General features: G+C 41.6%; 1 protein-coding gene and 1 non-coding gene across 3 annotated transcripts in view; one reads left to right on the top strand and one right to left on the bottom strand.

The window, feature by feature from the left end:
- The window catches only part of slc4a11 (solute carrier family 4 member 11), a 68,760-nt gene that overhangs the window by 37,886 nt on the left and 13,299 nt on the right, over window positions 1-17,575 (top strand). For both annotated transcript variants that reach the window (XM_076146685.1, XM_076146684.1), the window contains exons 6-11: window positions 7,331-7,412; window positions 7,900-8,023; window positions 13,174-13,383; window positions 15,584-15,668; window positions 16,735-16,860; window positions 17,355-17,468. In XM_076146685.1, the coding sequence (XP_076002800.1) occupies window positions 7,331-7,412; window positions 7,900-8,023; window positions 13,174-13,383; window positions 15,584-15,668; window positions 16,735-16,860; window positions 17,355-17,468 (741 nt within the window). The remainder of the gene's footprint in view (window positions 1-7,330; window positions 7,413-7,899; window positions 8,024-13,173; window positions 13,384-15,583; window positions 15,669-16,734; window positions 16,861-17,354; window positions 17,469-17,575) is intronic.
- Window positions 9,252-9,324, bottom strand: trnar-ccu (transfer RNA arginine (anticodon CCU)). Its single transcript has one exon. It is a non-coding gene; the product is annotated as a tRNA-Arg (tRNA).

Here is a 17,575-nt window from a genome sequence, read left to right as displayed (position 1 = left end):
AGATTACTGTGTTACTTTGAATATATCTCATTTACAACTTGAGATGTAAACAAAAATATCTTATATGATGTGGAAAAAGGCTGCTGACATCATATCAGTCAGGAGTTCTATTGTGCATTATTAATTATTACTCAATTTGTTTGACAAGCTTAAGATCCTCATAAATAAAAATGGAAAATCATTTTAAAATATGCACATTTTAATTATATGTAATGAATAGCGAAAAGCTTTTGATTTTCTTCACCGACTCCTCTCGGGAAATGGATTTGTTTTAGCAGAAAGAATAGATAAGAACACGAAGCAAATACCGAGTAGTGAGGATAATGTTACAATAGTACAATAATATGACAACAAAAATGGGCAACACCTATAATAATTCAGTTGGATATAAGAAATGTGGAAATTGGGATATCAAGCTGTTATATGTCTTTGTAAAAAGATACGGTGAGCTATTTGGAGCCGAGATGCAACTTGTGTTGTGTTGTGATGTTCACTTTAGGAAAAAAAGACTAAAGACATTTCAAAGTCTTTGATGTTAATTTTGTATTCTAATGATCTGAATATTCTCTGTTTTGATTTCATATGGTTAATGGTGAACGTCTCATTTTTCAGTCTCGAATTTTGGAACGATTCCCCTTCACTCACACTGTAACCATCTATGTTGTTGGTCGGAGCGGTAAAATTGAAATCCCGAACATTCAAGACATGAAACGGTCCGGTGTCGGTGCCGAGGGGAAATATCTCTCCAGGGGAGGAACAAAGGCTCCTCCCGGGGGAATACATTTATAGTGTATGTAAGTATGTTATCAATAGAACATATCTCTTCAGGTATTAATTTCGTGCAGTATCAGTTCCCTCCAACGTAGTGGGGTGATACAGCTGGCGTGCAGAGCAGCTCATTTGCAGTGTAATACTGTACAACTGTGAGATAAAGAGAACAGGGCGAGATTATAACAGGCACAGAAAGAACAGAGAATTACAGAAATGAAAAGATGAAAGCCCACAGAGATAATTAGTCTCGGTCCAACTTGTACAAGAGTCGATTTTTCTGAGGCCAACTTTTGCATCTCTTTCGGTTCAAATTGTCTCGGGGATTCAGGGCTGAGACAGACTACACACACTGCAGACAGTAAAACGGACAGATCATTGCTAATGATGCAGCATGCTGATAACATGATCTCTTCAACTGCTCAACCTGCTGCTGCCGATACTAAATAGCACACTTATTGCACATTGTGTTGAAAGGTGGATGAGATCTGTGAGCAGATGAAAGTCAAAAGATAACCCCCGCCATCAAAATAACAAATCTTTTGATCGACTGGCAGTGTTTTAAGTAGAATTCTGTTTAAATATATACAAAAAATCGTTGATGTTTACTTCCGAAAGAAACAACAACACACTATTGGAACCAGCTTTCAGTGCAAACTTACTTACACTGACTAACATAAACTGGAAACAACAACATATACGTTTTTAATTAGGGATGCAACAACTCACAGTTAACCTATAGCACAATACACTCTTTAATGCAATACAGTTTTACTGAATGCAAACTATGACAGTACAAGATTGCTTACCTGTTTCTATTTGTCCTCTTGTAGTTTTTACTGCAAACTGCAAGTAAAATAGAATTGAATTGAAAAAAAAGCCTATATGAGAATGTGTGTACAGCACATCTCTGAACACATCCACATCACATTTCCATTTCCCATAGCAGGAATTGAATATGAATGTTGCCATGAACCAGCATTATACGTTTTGCACATAGATTTGCAAGCATATTGCTGTATACTTCTTTGCCGGTGCACAATTCCATTCTCAATCCGCTAGGGTGCAATGTGGAGCCCATGACACATATCATCCCTAGTCATCACAAGCGTGCCTTGCGATTTTGCTTAACAGCGGAAACGAACATGGCGATAATCCAGAACAGCAATGTAAGACATTAAAATCGTATATGAGGCGAATAAAGACATTCCAATCAGCTTCCCCATGAATGGTTCTGCCATTCTCCTAGTTGTCACCGTCGCAGAGCTACTGACTTGACAAAGGTTGACATTGCCTCCTCGTATTACAGCCATCACGCTTTTGCATAATTCATAGCTAATGTCTACTACGACGCCTTACACATCAAAAACATGCATGACAAAATACAACGTCAATGAAAAGATGCATAGAGAAGTGAAACATTTGCTGATCCACAGAATAATGAGTGTTTTACTTTTGACCTCAGACACATGCCGTTTTTCATTGTCTGTGAATCAACAATGTATCTGTGAATTGACCTCTAATTTAACGGCTCAGAACATATCATAACGCCTTTAATATACTCAACCTCTAACTAAAGAGATGATAATGATGATAGGTTGCTAAATATGATGATGTGAAACTGATGATATTGCCTGTGGTAGCGACGATGATTATCACAGTGCCTGCCACGGAATGACTAATTGTCAATATTTTGACTAATATATAATAATGTATGTGTAATTCCATTTTCCTCTGCTGTGTGACGCTGCTATCAGGTTCCTCGCTCTGTGCAATGCACAGCCCTGATTGTGTGCCCTATTTGTGATAACTGTACCATAATTTCTCCCTCAATTGCTGTCACCTTTGATCAATCTTACAGCTCTCCATTTTGCTCCCATTTGCATAATCATCATGTTTTTTTTCCTTGCCTGCTCAAATCAACTGCAAACTGCAAAACAATCACATATTCATAAATGTGCATCTGAAAACGGGAGGGGGGAACTCCTTCCAGTGTTGCTGGTTTGTGTATTTATATATTGGAAGGTTTCTGATGCCTGAACTGAAAATATACAGAGGCATTATGGTTGTTTTGTTTCTCCCAGGGTGCTGAATCCTGTGAAAAAATGTACTGAATGCTAAAATAAGGCCATTATATTCTGCTTTTCTGTGGAGTACACCTCTAGCGGATACATGTTTTTTTTGTTTGACAGGAAATAATTAGCTCTGTTCAACAGGAAAGCTACTGTGCATTTTTGAAATAACTGACTCTGCATATCCCTTATTTTAATCTCTCTTTAACAGTCTAGAGGAATGATCAGAATATGAAATTGAAAACATTAATTCAAGCACTTTGCCACATGAAGAATGTCGGCTACACGTGTCGTTTTTCACATCTTGATTTCTTCAATGACGTCTTTGGGTTTCTTTGCACTTGCTGAATACATAAAAGCTATCAGTGATAAAAATCCAATTTTTGTAATAGCCTGTAGACGGTAATCAAGATAAGATCTCTCCGTGCTCAACAAAGACCAGACATTGAGGGATTTTCTCTGGAAAATTGTATTTAATATGCATGAGGTAAAGGAGGGCAGGAAATGAAGCTTCTGTTCAACAGAGATATTTATGTGCATGCCTGTTAAGCAGCCACTGTGTGTATCTATACGTGTGTGTGTGTGTGTGTGTGTGTGTGTGGATGCAACAGTCAGTCAGTGTGTGTTCTTTTGAATACGGTTGTATAAAATCTTACAACCTTCTGGCCTGTTGATCGTAAAGGTGACTAAACTGAATCTCTGGTCTTTTCCCTTGTTTTTTCTCCCTCCTCCTCCACATGCAGACAACTCTCAAAGTTTCGTTTTCTTTGATGACGGTAAGCTGGGCTAATTGGATGAAAATGTCAGCATCAGCCGCCGTGAGGCTGTAATCAGTGGTTTGCTTCTGTACCAATCACCATCAGTACGCCGTTTGTGCTCCTCTCCGCGCTCAGGACTGGGTCATTCCATTGAGTCATCAAATGATTACGGACACCAGCAATTCCTCCTGTGCCACAGATATTGATGGCTCTTCAGTCGGCCCTCAAATCAACGCCCTTTTCTTCCAGCGGACTCATTGTCCAATAATGTTATCGCACATTAGTTCTTTTGTGAAGCGCTTTTGTGAAAATTCTTGGCAAGCTTTTTGTAGGGGAATAGTTTCATTTGAGGATGACAAAATAAATCTTGTCTTTGAGCACATTTTCAAGAAATAAAGGACTTTTGACTCATTGTCTTAGGGCTGTCTGCTTACAGTAGACCAGAAATTTTCTTAAATGTAATTGTTGGTGGAAAATAGGTCTTTAGTAATTACTGGAAGATGATATAATATTTCGAGTAATATTAACAAATATGCTTTGGTCTTAAAGTAACTTGATAAGTTGGTTATCCGGCTTGAAATTTAATGCAGTTTCAATTAGAATAATTTAGATAGGTGCTAGCTGTGTCCCTGTTTTTAATCCAAATATTTACTAATTATTACCATTAGTCCAGTTAGTTAATCATATATACATACATAGAGTTCTGTTCTTTACTCAAGGACAGCCCTGCTACCCCAGAGACTATATTTTTTGAAATCGTGCCAAATTCTATTATTGTTTTGTTTTTCAGTAATGTGTACATATTAATTTGGAACAGATTTTGCCCTTTGCGGCGCTTGACTTTGATATTTCCACGTAGGGCATTGATTTATTTAGCTTTATTATTTTTTATCATTATGCAAGAGAGTAGCGGATTAGAGCGGAAAAACCTCTCTAGATAACAAGGTCTCACCATTGACCCAGTCCTCGTGGTCCTCTCATCCTGTGACATCACAACATCCATGTGCTGCATGGTGATTGGCTGTGATGGATACCTAATACAAGTGTTTCATATCCCACTGCCATAGAGACATCCTGTCTTTTAATCACCTCCTTCAAAGTGCCCTCCACAACCCGCGCTTTGAAGGAAACCAATCATTTCCCCTTGTGCGTGTGCCTCTTGTGCGCGTGTTCACACTCACAGGTAGTTGTACCAGTGTGTGAGGGCGTTTGCTGTTGTTTTAGTCAGCGTATGATCGGGGGGCTCTATTGAGGTCACCTCTGAGCTTAATGTGAGGCGTCTCGCTGCCTGATCAACTAAATATGCATTATTTGCTTTTGTTTGGATGTTTTACCAGCGCAACAGCCAGGAGATATATTAAAATTCGGATTTGTTTTGGAACAGTGTTGATATTTATCCCTTGTCTCCTCCTCTTACTTGTGGCAGATTGCATTATACTTCTGTGACTTGCAAATATTCAAAGCTCTTTTTTTCTCCCTGGATGAATTAATGAAGAATCCCATGAGATCAAACAGGGCAATCCCTCCACCCTGTCTTTCCTCCCTCCTACTATTTTTTTATTCATTTTCCATTGAAGCGTTGTCACATTTGATGTGCTCTGAGCCAATGTGTGATTTTTGTTTGTCTGTGTGTGGATGCAGCTGTTATTTCCATAGCAAAAGCTGATGAAATCATGCAGAAATCTCCCCAATAACAGACACGTGTATCAGATGTGCACGCTGTAATTATTTGCCCATTCGATCACAAAAAATGTAATTCAGTCACACTCGCTCTCTCGTCTAACATTCACCATAGGCTCGCACTCCTTTGTTAACCCTCTTCTTGGTAAGCATTTCATTCAAGTACAGCCACACCGCCAAGTACTGCCTCAAACTGGCACACACGCACGGACAAACACACTTCTTAATCTGTCACTAGGTGCTCTCTATTTTCCTATCTTTCTTTCTTTTCTGTGTGCACTTTTGTGTCTTTCCCTCTCTTTCTCTTTCTCCTTCCCTGACGTCAACGAGCGATTGGGTGGTCTTTGATTATTACATGGCTGTCAGGCTTACTGCTATTTTATTGAATTGAATCCTAGTCCATCTCCTTCACCCCCATCTTTTCCTGTTCCTCTCAATCTTTTGTTTTTTTGATTCCTAAGGTTCCCCCTTCTGGATGTGTTTCTCTAGCTTCCATTTTTGCTTTCGCTCTCTGCAACCCCACCCCCCTCCCCCCACCTCCTCGCGCTCTCTGTCTCCTACTTCTTCCTTCCTGTCTCTCTCTCTCCCTTCCTCTAACTCTATCTACATGCTTCCCAATGTCTTTCTCCTTTATCTTTTTGTCTCTCCTTGTTTTCCCCTTTTCTTCCAGCCTCTCACTCTTTTCACTCTCTTCATCCCCGCTTTCTCTCCTCCTTACCATTCTCTTTCTCTACATGTTCACTCTCCCTCTCTCTTTTATTTTTCTGTCTTGTCTGCCCCCCCCCCCCCCCCCCCCCCCGCCGCCCGCCGCCCACCAAAACCCCCTTGGTCTCTCTTCCTGGCTCTCTCACTCCTTGAGCACTGTGATACTGTTGTCATGGTGACGCCCATCATTTTCTGGCATGAATGGAGGATACCTTATTGATGAGATGGCATGGCAGCCGAAAAGAGAGAGACAGACAGAGTGAGAAAGGGAGAGTGATGGAGAGAAAGACAAAGCGGTGGAAGGGAAAACCAGAACGATATGGAAATGATCAGCCTCGCTGCTTATAAATACAAAACATTTCCACCCTGTAATTTTCTCAATAGAGATGAGTAGAGGAAGATGATGCTGCAAGCCAAAGCATGCTGAATCTGCTTGAGGGACCAGCTTGTGGGGCCTGTGATGAATATCCCCCAAAATGCTATTATTCAACAGCCTCAGCAGGAGAAGTCAGAGATTCCTCTTATTAGGAAGCAATGAACTGGCTACACCAATGCCCCTGGCGGCCTGTGTTTAATGATTTGTACAGTGTAAACATGGGAGCATAATGAAATGTTTTCTTAAATCCTCTGGCATGAGCGTTGTTGTTGTTGTTTTTTAGTTGCTTGGACAGAGTTGTGAGTGTGTCCTGGTGTTTGTTTGCACACTGTGTGGACTGGCATCACCATCAGAACACTGCCTCATTACACACACACACACACACACACACACACACACACACACACACACACAGAAACAGATGTAGACATCATATTGAGGGCTTTAGCACAAGACATATTGTACATTTTGGCCATTTTGTTGTCACTGTCAGGCTAGATAAAGACATCAGTCAGTGTTATTTTTTTAATGTGTAGTTACGAAGAAGAGAAAGGGAATGTGAAAATGTATGTATATGCTTTGAAAACTTTTAACTTTTTTCCATCATGGTCTCAACAAAAGACTGTGTTTGTTTAGATATTTGCATAACAAAGCTATGGAGATGAAAAAGTGAATAAGAAAACATAGATACAGTCCAAAATGGCAAGAAGAAGGGATGGCAGGTTTATTTATACAGTATATTTCAGATGACAGGTCTTTACAGAAGGCAAAGGACAGCGAGAACAGAAATAACATCAAATACAATAGAAGACTGAAAAATGGCACAAAAGGCGAAACGAATAAATGATGTGAGGAGAAGTATTGTCGGCGCAAAGCTGTGTGGCAGGAAATGAAAGAGTGAGTGAGGATTAAGCTTGATGTGAGGTTGATTTCAGCCAACCTGTGTTTGACCTCTGACCTTTCCCATACAGTCCACCTGCTGTCAGAGACGATTCAAGGGGTGACAGCTACCGCCACCGGGGTCCAATATCAACAGTCTTGGCTCTGCATCCTGTAAGCTCCATTGTGTGTGTGTGTCTGTGTCTGTGTCTGTGTGTGTGTGTGTGTGTACACTAGACATAGTAGTTTATAGACACTCAACACTATCTGAATTATATATTTTTTGAAATGCTGGGCTGAGGTTTGACAACTGTTTCTAGTTTTTGATTAGCTCCACCTACAGTTGCTATAGTTACTGATAACTTTGCTGTGAAACTTGTCAGCCTAGGGTTCCTTCAATACTCAACACTCTAAACCATAACCGGAACCTCAGTCAACCCTTATATGTGACAATGATTTTCATAATGTCATTTTTACATCCTGTTATCCGTACATAAATACAACAATGTGTCTGTTCGGATTGGAATTTGAATCCTGTCTTAACTTGCTGTTGAGGAAGGGGTTCATTCATTCTGTGGAGTATACAACGATGAAGGGCGTTGCCGATGAGGCGAGGTGTTGATTTCCCCGCCCCCCCTCTCCTCTCGCCGCTCTGTTACAGCTGCAACGTGAAGAGTCTCCAGAGGCGTCACGTGTGCATCTCCCGTCTGGAGAGGCCGCAAAACTGGGGGGAGAACTGCTGCGAGGTTCGCTACGTCATCCTGGTACTGGCCCCACTCAAAATGGTAAGTAACCTCCAATTGCAGAGGGAAGAAGTCATGAATGTGATTAAATTGTCTTTGATCAATTAATAGGCTAATTTAGATCATTTGCTCTAGGACTGGCCCCTACTGTTTGACTACTCTAATATTCATTGCATTGGTGTTGGAATACAGAATTGCTTTTCTTCCCTTTTTCATTCTTTTGCGGACAAAGTATCTTGACCGACAGCGGATCTAGATGTATGTGGAAGTAATTAGCATTATGTAACTTTGCCTTGGTTAATGCACGACGCATCACTGTCACACACCCACGTTGAGTACAATCAGTGCATGGTGGGGAGAGACCAAGTCTAGGGGAGCACTGAAGCAGAAAGAGGACTTGTCCACAAAGTCAGTGGGGTGGCAGCACTTTGCACTGACAGATGATAAGAACAAAGCTCGGGCGCAAAATATGTGAGGGGTTGACATGTATAGCATTCCTCTTAGTTGGTTAAAGCGCTTATCCCACTTTATTTACCGTGAAGTAAGAAATGAAAGGTGTTTCAAGCATGTAATCATATTCAAATACAGCAGCAGTTACCATGCCTTGCATTTTTTTAATGGATGGAACAGTTTTGGCTGCCGAGCATTGGAATACCTGTTTAGTAAAGACTGGAAGTATTGAAATGGTTTGTGGCACAGCTCTGATATGCTCATTATTCATCTTCATCTTTTTGACTGTCTAATAGGGCAGAGCAATGTTGGCATAGTAACATCATGATCCAAAAAAACACAATCTACTTAATAATAATGCATTTTATTGAAAGGCACCTTTGAATCGTAAAAAAAAGCAGCAATGTCTCAAAATATCATGAAATCAAACAAGACAGAGAATGCACTGTACAATAATAAATGAATTAAAAAATGAATAAAAAAGTAGGTATCAAAACATCACCAGTGCAGTGTGACCAAGAGTAAGGATCAGACTAGATGAGTGGAGAAGGTTAGGGTTCAGTGCCTTGCTCAAGGTGCCTTCTCACTTTGACAACCCTTTAGCTGCCAGTCTACAACGGGGACTCGAACTGGCTACCGTCCGGTTTCCCAAGCCGAGTCCACTGAGGGACTGATGCAGTGGCAGGAAGTTTCTTTCCCTGCCGTGACCCAGATTCGATACGGTTGCTGCGGCCACAACGCAGAGTACTAACCACTATTCGATCACGGCGCGGTACTGGGAGACATAAAGTCCCGGTAGGAGATGTAAAAGCATGTTTAGTACCCCAGATGGGACTCGAACCCACAATCCCTGGCTTAGGAGGCCAGTGCCTTATCCATTGGGCCACTGGGGCTTTGTTCTGCAGGAATGTCAAGCGGCACAACAGCTGAAGGCTTTGGACCCCATGGTGGTCAGATAGGCAGCGGAAGAGGAATCTGCGAGTGTGTAGCTATGAAGGAGTTCAGAAAGATACACAGGAGCTAGGTTATGGAGGAACTTAACAGTGAAAAGCAGAATCTTGAAATGCATGCAGAGTTTGACAGGGAGCCAGTGAATTTGTTGTGAACAGCAGTGATGTGATCAGTGGAGGGAGTTGTGGTGGTAATGATACGGGCAGCTGAATTCTGGACTAATTGAAGTTTATGAAGACACTTGAGGCGAAGACTAAAAGGGGAAAGCATTACATTAGTCGAGACGTAATGTAACCAAGGTGTGAACCAGAATGGCAGTGCTGTTAGATGCGAGCGACGGGGGCGAATAACAATTAATATGGCGTGGATGAAAATTAGCAGAGCGGATAATGTGTTGATGTGTTCTTCCAAAGACAATGTGCTGACAAAGACACCCAGACTCCTAACCCGAGGGGAAGGAGAAACCGTGGGATTGTCGAAAGTCAAGAGAAAAATGATCGAGTTTAGCCAGAGAAGATTTCAATCCTGCGAGGAGAACATAGGTTTTTATCACTATTAAGTTTCAGAAAATTGTGTGCGAGCCATGATATGATTTCCAGTAAGCAGTCGGAAAGGGAAGTGGGCGCAATAGTGGAAGTCGGCCTGGATTGACGGAGCTGGGTGTCATCCTCGGAGCAAAACGAATGCAAAATTTCCGTAAAGCATGACCGAGGTAGATAATAAATTCCAGGCGAACCAACTGTCCCTATTGTTTGTCCTTAATATACAAAAAGGGATTGATCCTCACGCAGCATTTCATTTTACAATTAATTCCGTAATGATATATTTACTGCTTTTCAGTTCTGGCTGCTTATTTGTTTGCGAAACAGACAGATACATTTAGAATATGTGCTGGAGCTTTATGTGGAGCGGGCACTGACATAATTCAGTCGCAGTGGCTTTTATAGCCCTTCAACCACACACACTTTCCTCATATCAATTACGTGCTGCACATAAGCATTGTCTGACACCATTTACCTCTTTGGCCCAGTTGACCACCAGGGGGCATTAATGATCTCCTCTCAGTCACAACTCACACACTTCAGGATGTCTGACGCTGTCGGTAAACGATAACTCAATTGTTTCGGCAAGACTGTTTAATATACACATACTACAACATTCATTTTGCCCTCTCTGTCTTTTAACATTGGATTCATTCTCTCATTTACTTGTGTTTTACTTAATTCCCTTTATTATTTCATTTATTGTTTCTGTTTATGTGGCAGAATCATCTACAGCGCTGTGATTCATACGGAGAACAATCTCACTGGCTCACTGTTCGTTTCCATAAGTCATCTATGCTACAGATTATTACTGAAAACTATAATACAATATTAAAGCTGATAATATGTTATCTCATTATATCTGTAAGAGTTTAAAATCAAATATATTTCCATAAATTCTTTTTTTTAATTGCAAATTCAAGTTGTGTTGATAAATGTTATTACAAAGCGTGATATTGAGCTTTGTAGGAAAGTAACCATGACTACACCACACCTCACTCCTGACACCATATTTCATACAATGGAGTGGAGAGTATTGATTTTCTTTCTATTTATTTTAAGGTCATTTCTGATGAGTTGTTTCATGTTTTTATTTGCTAAAAATGCCAAAGCTTAGTTTTCGGTCTTTGTCATTCGTTTGCGTCTGTTACGGTCACTAAGCTAAAATATGTGTTTTTGAGCCGAAGAGCCGGTCAGTGGTCTTGTGTGCGTACAAGTGTCGATGATGGTTGGAGCTTTTGGCTCACTGTTGTTTACTGGATTACTGTTTTCTTCAGCGCTGAAGAGGTTTTTGTAGCAGACTGAGAGGGACACACATCCTCTAATATCCTCCCCTTGCATCAAAACATGAACTCGTTCTACTTCCCATCAAACAACTGAACCCTCCCAGCATCTACCGCTTCATTCTGAGCTTTTCAACTCACACGCACACACACACACACACACGCACAAACAAACTCAAAGAAACATACAGGTGAACACACACACATCAAATGCAAACATGAACACACACACACACCATCCGCCATCTCTCTCCCGTCTTCAGATGGCTCTGCTTGTCATCCCACTTCAGATGGAACCCCTCCTACAATTGTCCCACCTTCCTGCTAGAAATGTGTTCATGCCGGCCCCCCAACCTCTCACTTCCACACAAACAACCAAGCTCACCGCTCCACTATCAGAACCACCTCTAGGGGTTTAGGGGGAGGTTGGGAGTTACCGCGGCAATCAGGGATGCCTCAGCCAACTGCATCATATCTTCTGTTTGTTTGTTTGTTTGGTTAGTCCCTTCATGAACCTCTCCTTTATTGTTGGTGCCTCTTTGTAATGGCTCCAGCGCCCTCTTTGCCACTCTCCCAGGCAGCAATCACAACCACTAATGGCATTCTCCCAGACATTAATCCAAGCCCCAAGTAAACATAAAGCTCCATTATGTCTCGATTATCCTTGATGGTAAATGTTTGTGTGAGACAAAGCGTGATGATAATGATAACAGGAACTCCTTTTGGTTGGCAAATGTATGTAATCCATCGTGTGTGAGAGTGGACCGTTTCCATCACCCGCCACTGAGAGAGCTTTATATTGGTGTGTGTGTGTGTGGCTTTTTTCATTTTTTTTTGCCCAGCATGAAGTTCCTCAAAATCACAATCACGTTATATTCTGAATTGTTTCCGTTAAAATAAAAAAACATCCATAAGTTTAAAGTTACTGGAGAGTGTGTTGTTGTCCCAATTGGAGTTTGTGAATAGGCGGAGCTTATGCTGAACTGGACTATCAAGTCCAAGAGAGAGCTGAGTCCATTTACGCATCAGGCTACATTCCAAACCTCATATATGGTCATGAGCTCTGAGTAATGACTGAAAGAATGAGATCATAGATGGCATTTGTTGTATCAAACTGTCCCCATGGAGCTGTGGTGGTTTAGCATCTGATCCGGATGCTTCATAGATGCCTCCCTGAGGAGTTATTCCAGGCTTTTCCATCCTGGAGTAGATGGAAGGGCACACCTATGTACACTAGAGGGGCTATATACTATATGCCATCTGGGCTGGGATTACCCACTCACAGGCAGTATGCTAAAACAAACAAGCAGTGCAATTGTGTAAAAAGTACTTCTCAAACCTCAGTCTGACTCAAGGTAAAGAGAAAGCAAATCCAGGGATTAATGAAGCGTTGTCCCCACTAAAATCCTTAAAGGCTTCAGTTATTCTGTTTGCTGCTGCTGTATCCATTCAGCCTCACCTGGCTAACAAGGCTGCACTGGCACCGAGCTGTCACACAGCCTGCCAGGACATTATTATTACCATCAGTCAGTCACACGTTGTGACAAATGTTACTGTATTCGGAACATGATGGATTATTGAGAGAAACACCCAAAAGCCAGCGACTAAACCACCTGGTACAAACCTGTCACCTACCCAACCTGCTTTAGAAGGAGGAATGTATAGATAGGTATTTCCTTGCTTATGAAAATGGAGCACGTTTACACAATCTGAGAGTCATTTCTGCAGAGAAGGAAGCCCCACAGGCAATTACATATTTTAAAGGAAGCTGAATTAATTATTTTCCCTCCACTCGTGCTGACGGTGGGCAAGGCTTTTGAATATTTTCATTCTACCTATTTTTCTAAACAGATTTTGCAATGAAATATGTATCAACTGATGTACAAACAAATACCAAATACTGTGACAGTGCACAAAATACAACATTTTGACGATGTCTTCATTTTAAATGTCCGTCCTTCCGCAGAAAAGCACCAAGACAGCGATGGAGTTGGGTAGGACGTTCGCCACCCTGTTCTCTGACATCTCCTTCAGACAGAAGCTGCTGGAGACAAAGACACAGGAGGAGTTCAAGGAGGCGCTGGTGTTCCAGAGGCATCAGCTTACAGCAGACAACCAGCAGCCCACCACTCTGGGGAAGGAGGAGACCGACCCCCGCAGCCACAAACCCCTCAAGGTGGGCAGCTGTGTTTGTGTGGGTGTGTGTGTGGAGAAAAGGAGGAAATATGTAAAGGACAAAAGAAACAAGAAAGGAAAATGACAGCACCTTCAAATTGTGCTGAAGTAGAGCAAATTAGTGGAGGTATTTCGTTTCTCTTTACCTCCTGTCACATTTGAGGCTTTCCCAGTACTGTTTCAGGGGGCCTGTGATTGGTCTATGCTCTTGGCTGAATCCTCATCCTCATTTTCACCATCACTTTCCTCTTCTTTTTAGTCCTCTCAATGTCTCACCCACATCCCCTGCTCTTCCTCCTCCTCCTCCTCCTCCTCCTCCTCGCCTCCCTGCCTGGTCGCTTTGACTCTTCCATCTTTTCTTTCTCCCTAATCAATCAGCATCAACTCCTGCCAGGCCTCCTCAGTGGGTAAATGACCTTACATCTCTCACAGTCCTGTCACAACTACACACACATACACACACACACACACACACAGTCATTGTCACACATCTCCACAGGGCTCCAGTGCTCAATGCCACGGACAAACATCTCCTCCTAATGTCACCGCTGACAGGCTGGGGCTTCCGCACATTTCCCCTGTTTTTTTTTCTGTCGTCATTTTATTTTTTTTTTATAGTGGAGGCTTTTCTGAGGTGTTTACTCCTGCGCTCCAACGGCTCGGCGCTGCTCAGAGAAGGAGGGATGGAGAAAGAGAGAGAGGAAGGATAAATCTGTTCAAATGGAGAAGATATATAATAAAATATATAAATAATATATGAACTAGAGGCCTCTAGAGAGAGCATACCTTCGCCAAGGTCCCACAGTCCTCACTTGCACACAACACTTTCCTAAAATTTCAGTATCAAGGACACATTGTTTTGTTTTCAGAACAAACAGCCAAGGTTGTCACTAATTCCTCACTGAGACTTCTGTTCATAGAGCATGATCCAAATGCAGTGTTTTTCCTTCCTTTTAAGGTCTTAGATGCTGTCGTCCTGTGAGGAGGGGATCGTAGGTTTATATTTGTGAAATAGGCTTTGATTAAACCCACTATCTGTCGTATGTAGGTGTCCTGTACATGTTGTACTCTACATTTGAAAACTTTTGTTGTTTAGTAGGTTCCTTCTTTTTAAATTCTGTAAAGCCCCTGCAGTCTGGACAGACCCTGTGAGGGTGTTATGTAATAACCAGCTGAGTCAGTTGTTCCCAAACTTTCTTTGCAGGGTCCCCCCTTTTGTAGATAAGATAATAATAATCTTTTTTGAAATCTTGTGCATATTGGATGACTATGAAACCTCTAGTGCCCTTCAGTGTATCCCTTAGAAACCATTTGACATTTGCGAGAGGGGCGTGTCCATCCCAGGTGACATTCTTGCTGACACAGCACCCGGCCAAATGTAATGGTGATCCTTACACACACTGAATCCCACAGGTTTATTATGGCCTATATAGTGTAATATGATTTAATAGATAATATGACTTGCAGGGTTTCATGGATGAGCTGGTTTTGCTTTCACATCGTTTGTGACAAGGTACATTTCTTTATTCTGCCAAAAAGTGTCAAAAGATGACCAATACCCCCTCCCCCATCCAACCACCTGTTGGACGTTCCATTCCAATGCATGGTGCTGTGTTCAACAAAAACATGAAACACCAGCTTATTGGATTCTTGGCAGGATGACCAGTGTGGCTTGAGAAAATCTGAATATTTTTGCCAAGCTTTTAAAACATTAGGAAAGGCATGTTGTTGATCATTTTGGATCATAATCTCCATTTATTCTACATATATTTACATAATTGTTTTGTTTACTCACTAACTTTACTTGTATGCGTTGCTTTGCTTCTGATGAATTCATTTGGTTTGATTAGTTCTGTTTTCAAAGTTGTTGAATTAATCATTCTGCCCTCTTAAGTGAAGTGACAAATGAGTGAGTGATTGTTTACAGCATAATGCAGGAGAAAGACGCAAATCCTACAAAGTTTTACATGTCAAGTGCTGTCAGAGAAATTGGCTTAACTGTTGTTTTATACAAGTGTACTGAAGTGCCGAATCATATTTTACTGGAAGAATTCTACGTCTGGTACGGCCTCAGGCTTTTTATGCTGTTGCATTTTTTAAGGCCAATGTGGAGCTGATATTATCTGAATGCCTGCCAGCTAAATGAAAAATACATTTACATTAATAAGAAAAGATTCTCCTGTTTTTTTTTGTACCCACAGTGTCAAGATTTCTTCAAAGCAGGCCGTGGGATTTACGAGGACTTGTGTCGCAGACTGCCTCTCTACCCCTCGGACTTCACAGATGGTAGGTTGGACCTGGATTCGTAGTGAGAGTGAATCATCCTGCTTATTATGCCACCCCAGGGTGCCTCTGGCAGCTCCTCATTTGTCTGTCCCCTTTGCCTCTCAATACATCTGTGCTGCGTCTGTGTCACATCCAGGGTTGTTCCCCTGCTAAAATCACATTTGCACATGTCTTACTGCTCCCATATGTTCCCATATGTCCAAATATTATTGTGATTTCCCAAGTCATCAAACAAGGACATCTCCCTTATGTTTCCATCACAATCTCAGCAGGCTGGAGGCTTTTATTGACGCATGAAATTGTCTTCTTTATCTACAGATGTGTAATTGACTTTCACATCATCACTGTTATCATTCAAGAAGACACAACTTGACCACACAATGTGTTTAACCCTTGTGTAAATGTCCTACTGTTTGAGGTCAAAATGTTTATGCTGTGGTTGTACAACTGAAGCAGGAACACTTCAATCATCACTTTTGCACTCTTTTGTCTGTTGGTTTGACCATCATTTCAGGCCTGCAAGGTCCTCCAGAGTTCCCACCTTTCTATACTGGGTCCACCAGGGGATCTAGCCCGTACTTTGGGTCGCATATAGTCAGATAATGGGTTCCAAGCCAGAAGTGCTTTTAAAAGATTAGATTGAGTGAAATAGAATCCAGTAAATCAGAGTCAAGCAAGGAGAATTAAGTGGCTAGATTCTCTTCTTCAGCCTTTCTTCATCTTATGTTGTCCAAAGACATTTATCGGGCTGTAACGAAATCAAGATTTTCCTGTCTTGTGTGTGTCATTAGATAGTGATCATCTGATGAAGGTCACAGGACCAAAATCATTGCGGTCTCATTAGAGGCCAATTAAGGCGTTTTACTCCAAAATGAGATATCTCTCATTTGGAAAAAGGAAAATGATAAATGGCGTAATACGCTTTTAAAAGGGCACAAAGTAATGTGAGCCAATATGGAATCATTTTGGAATGATGAACTCTCTCAATGTCTTTTGATCATCTTTGCTTTTCCTCTGATGCATTCCAGTGAATATGACTCACGTGTTTACGTTTGGACACTGTCAGGTATCGTTGGCAGTAATAAAACTTTGCTGAAGTACATGACCACAGCCATCTTCCTCTACATCGCCATCCTCCTCCCTGCCATCGCTTTCGGCTCACTCAACGATGAGAGCACAGGTGGTGAGATCGGTAAGGGGACACACACAGCCGACATACACACTTCAAAAGGTTTTGGTTCACGAATTTTCAAGTGATTTCCTCCAGCCTAAACTTATTTTTACACCTGCACGCAGACGAGTAGGTGTAATTGTTATGAGTGATCTGGTTCAAGTATACAACAATAAAAACACACAAACTGTAGCGTACTGCTGAGTGACTGCATTGCTAGTTGCAATTTTATTTTCTATTGAATTTGAGTTTTATTTGCCCCTTAAATTTGCAATTATTCTGCTGCTCACATTACTTGTTACACAAGAGAACACATTCTTAGATCCTTACCACTAGTAGGCCAAAATTTACACTTTTGCCAGGACGGAATGCTCTGTTGTTCCCTAAACCCTTAAGGGTTCCTTCCTTAGGGAGCCTGAGCTTTGGCTAAACAAATGCTGTGGCAATCCACCCTGTGTTTGTAGACATCTTAGGGTAATTTATATAACCGTGTGTGTGTGTTCCTCTCTGCTCAGACGTCCGAAAGACCATCATTGGCCAGAGCATCGGAGGAGTCATCTACTCTCTCTTTGCTGGTTCTCCTTTGGTCATCCCTCTAACCACGGCTCCCCTCGCCATCTTCATCAGCGGTAACGCCTTCCTTTCAACTCAACCACAGATAAAATGACTCTCTCCAATTTTCCATTCTCTTGACAGATTATTTGGGGAGCATTGGGGGTGGTTTGGTTACTAAGAA

This window comes from Genypterus blacodes, unplaced genomic scaffold (genome assembly GCF_046128005.1).
Source record: "Genypterus blacodes isolate CSIRO-AG114 ecotype Tasmania unplaced genomic scaffold, CSIRO-AGI_Gbla_v1 ptg000033l_1, whole genome shotgun sequence".
NCBI classification, from domain to species: Eukaryota; Metazoa; Chordata; class Actinopteri; order Ophidiiformes; family Ophidiidae; genus Genypterus; species Genypterus blacodes.
Note: the sequence above shows the minus strand (reverse complement) of the source record. Positions and strands in the feature narration are given on the sequence as shown.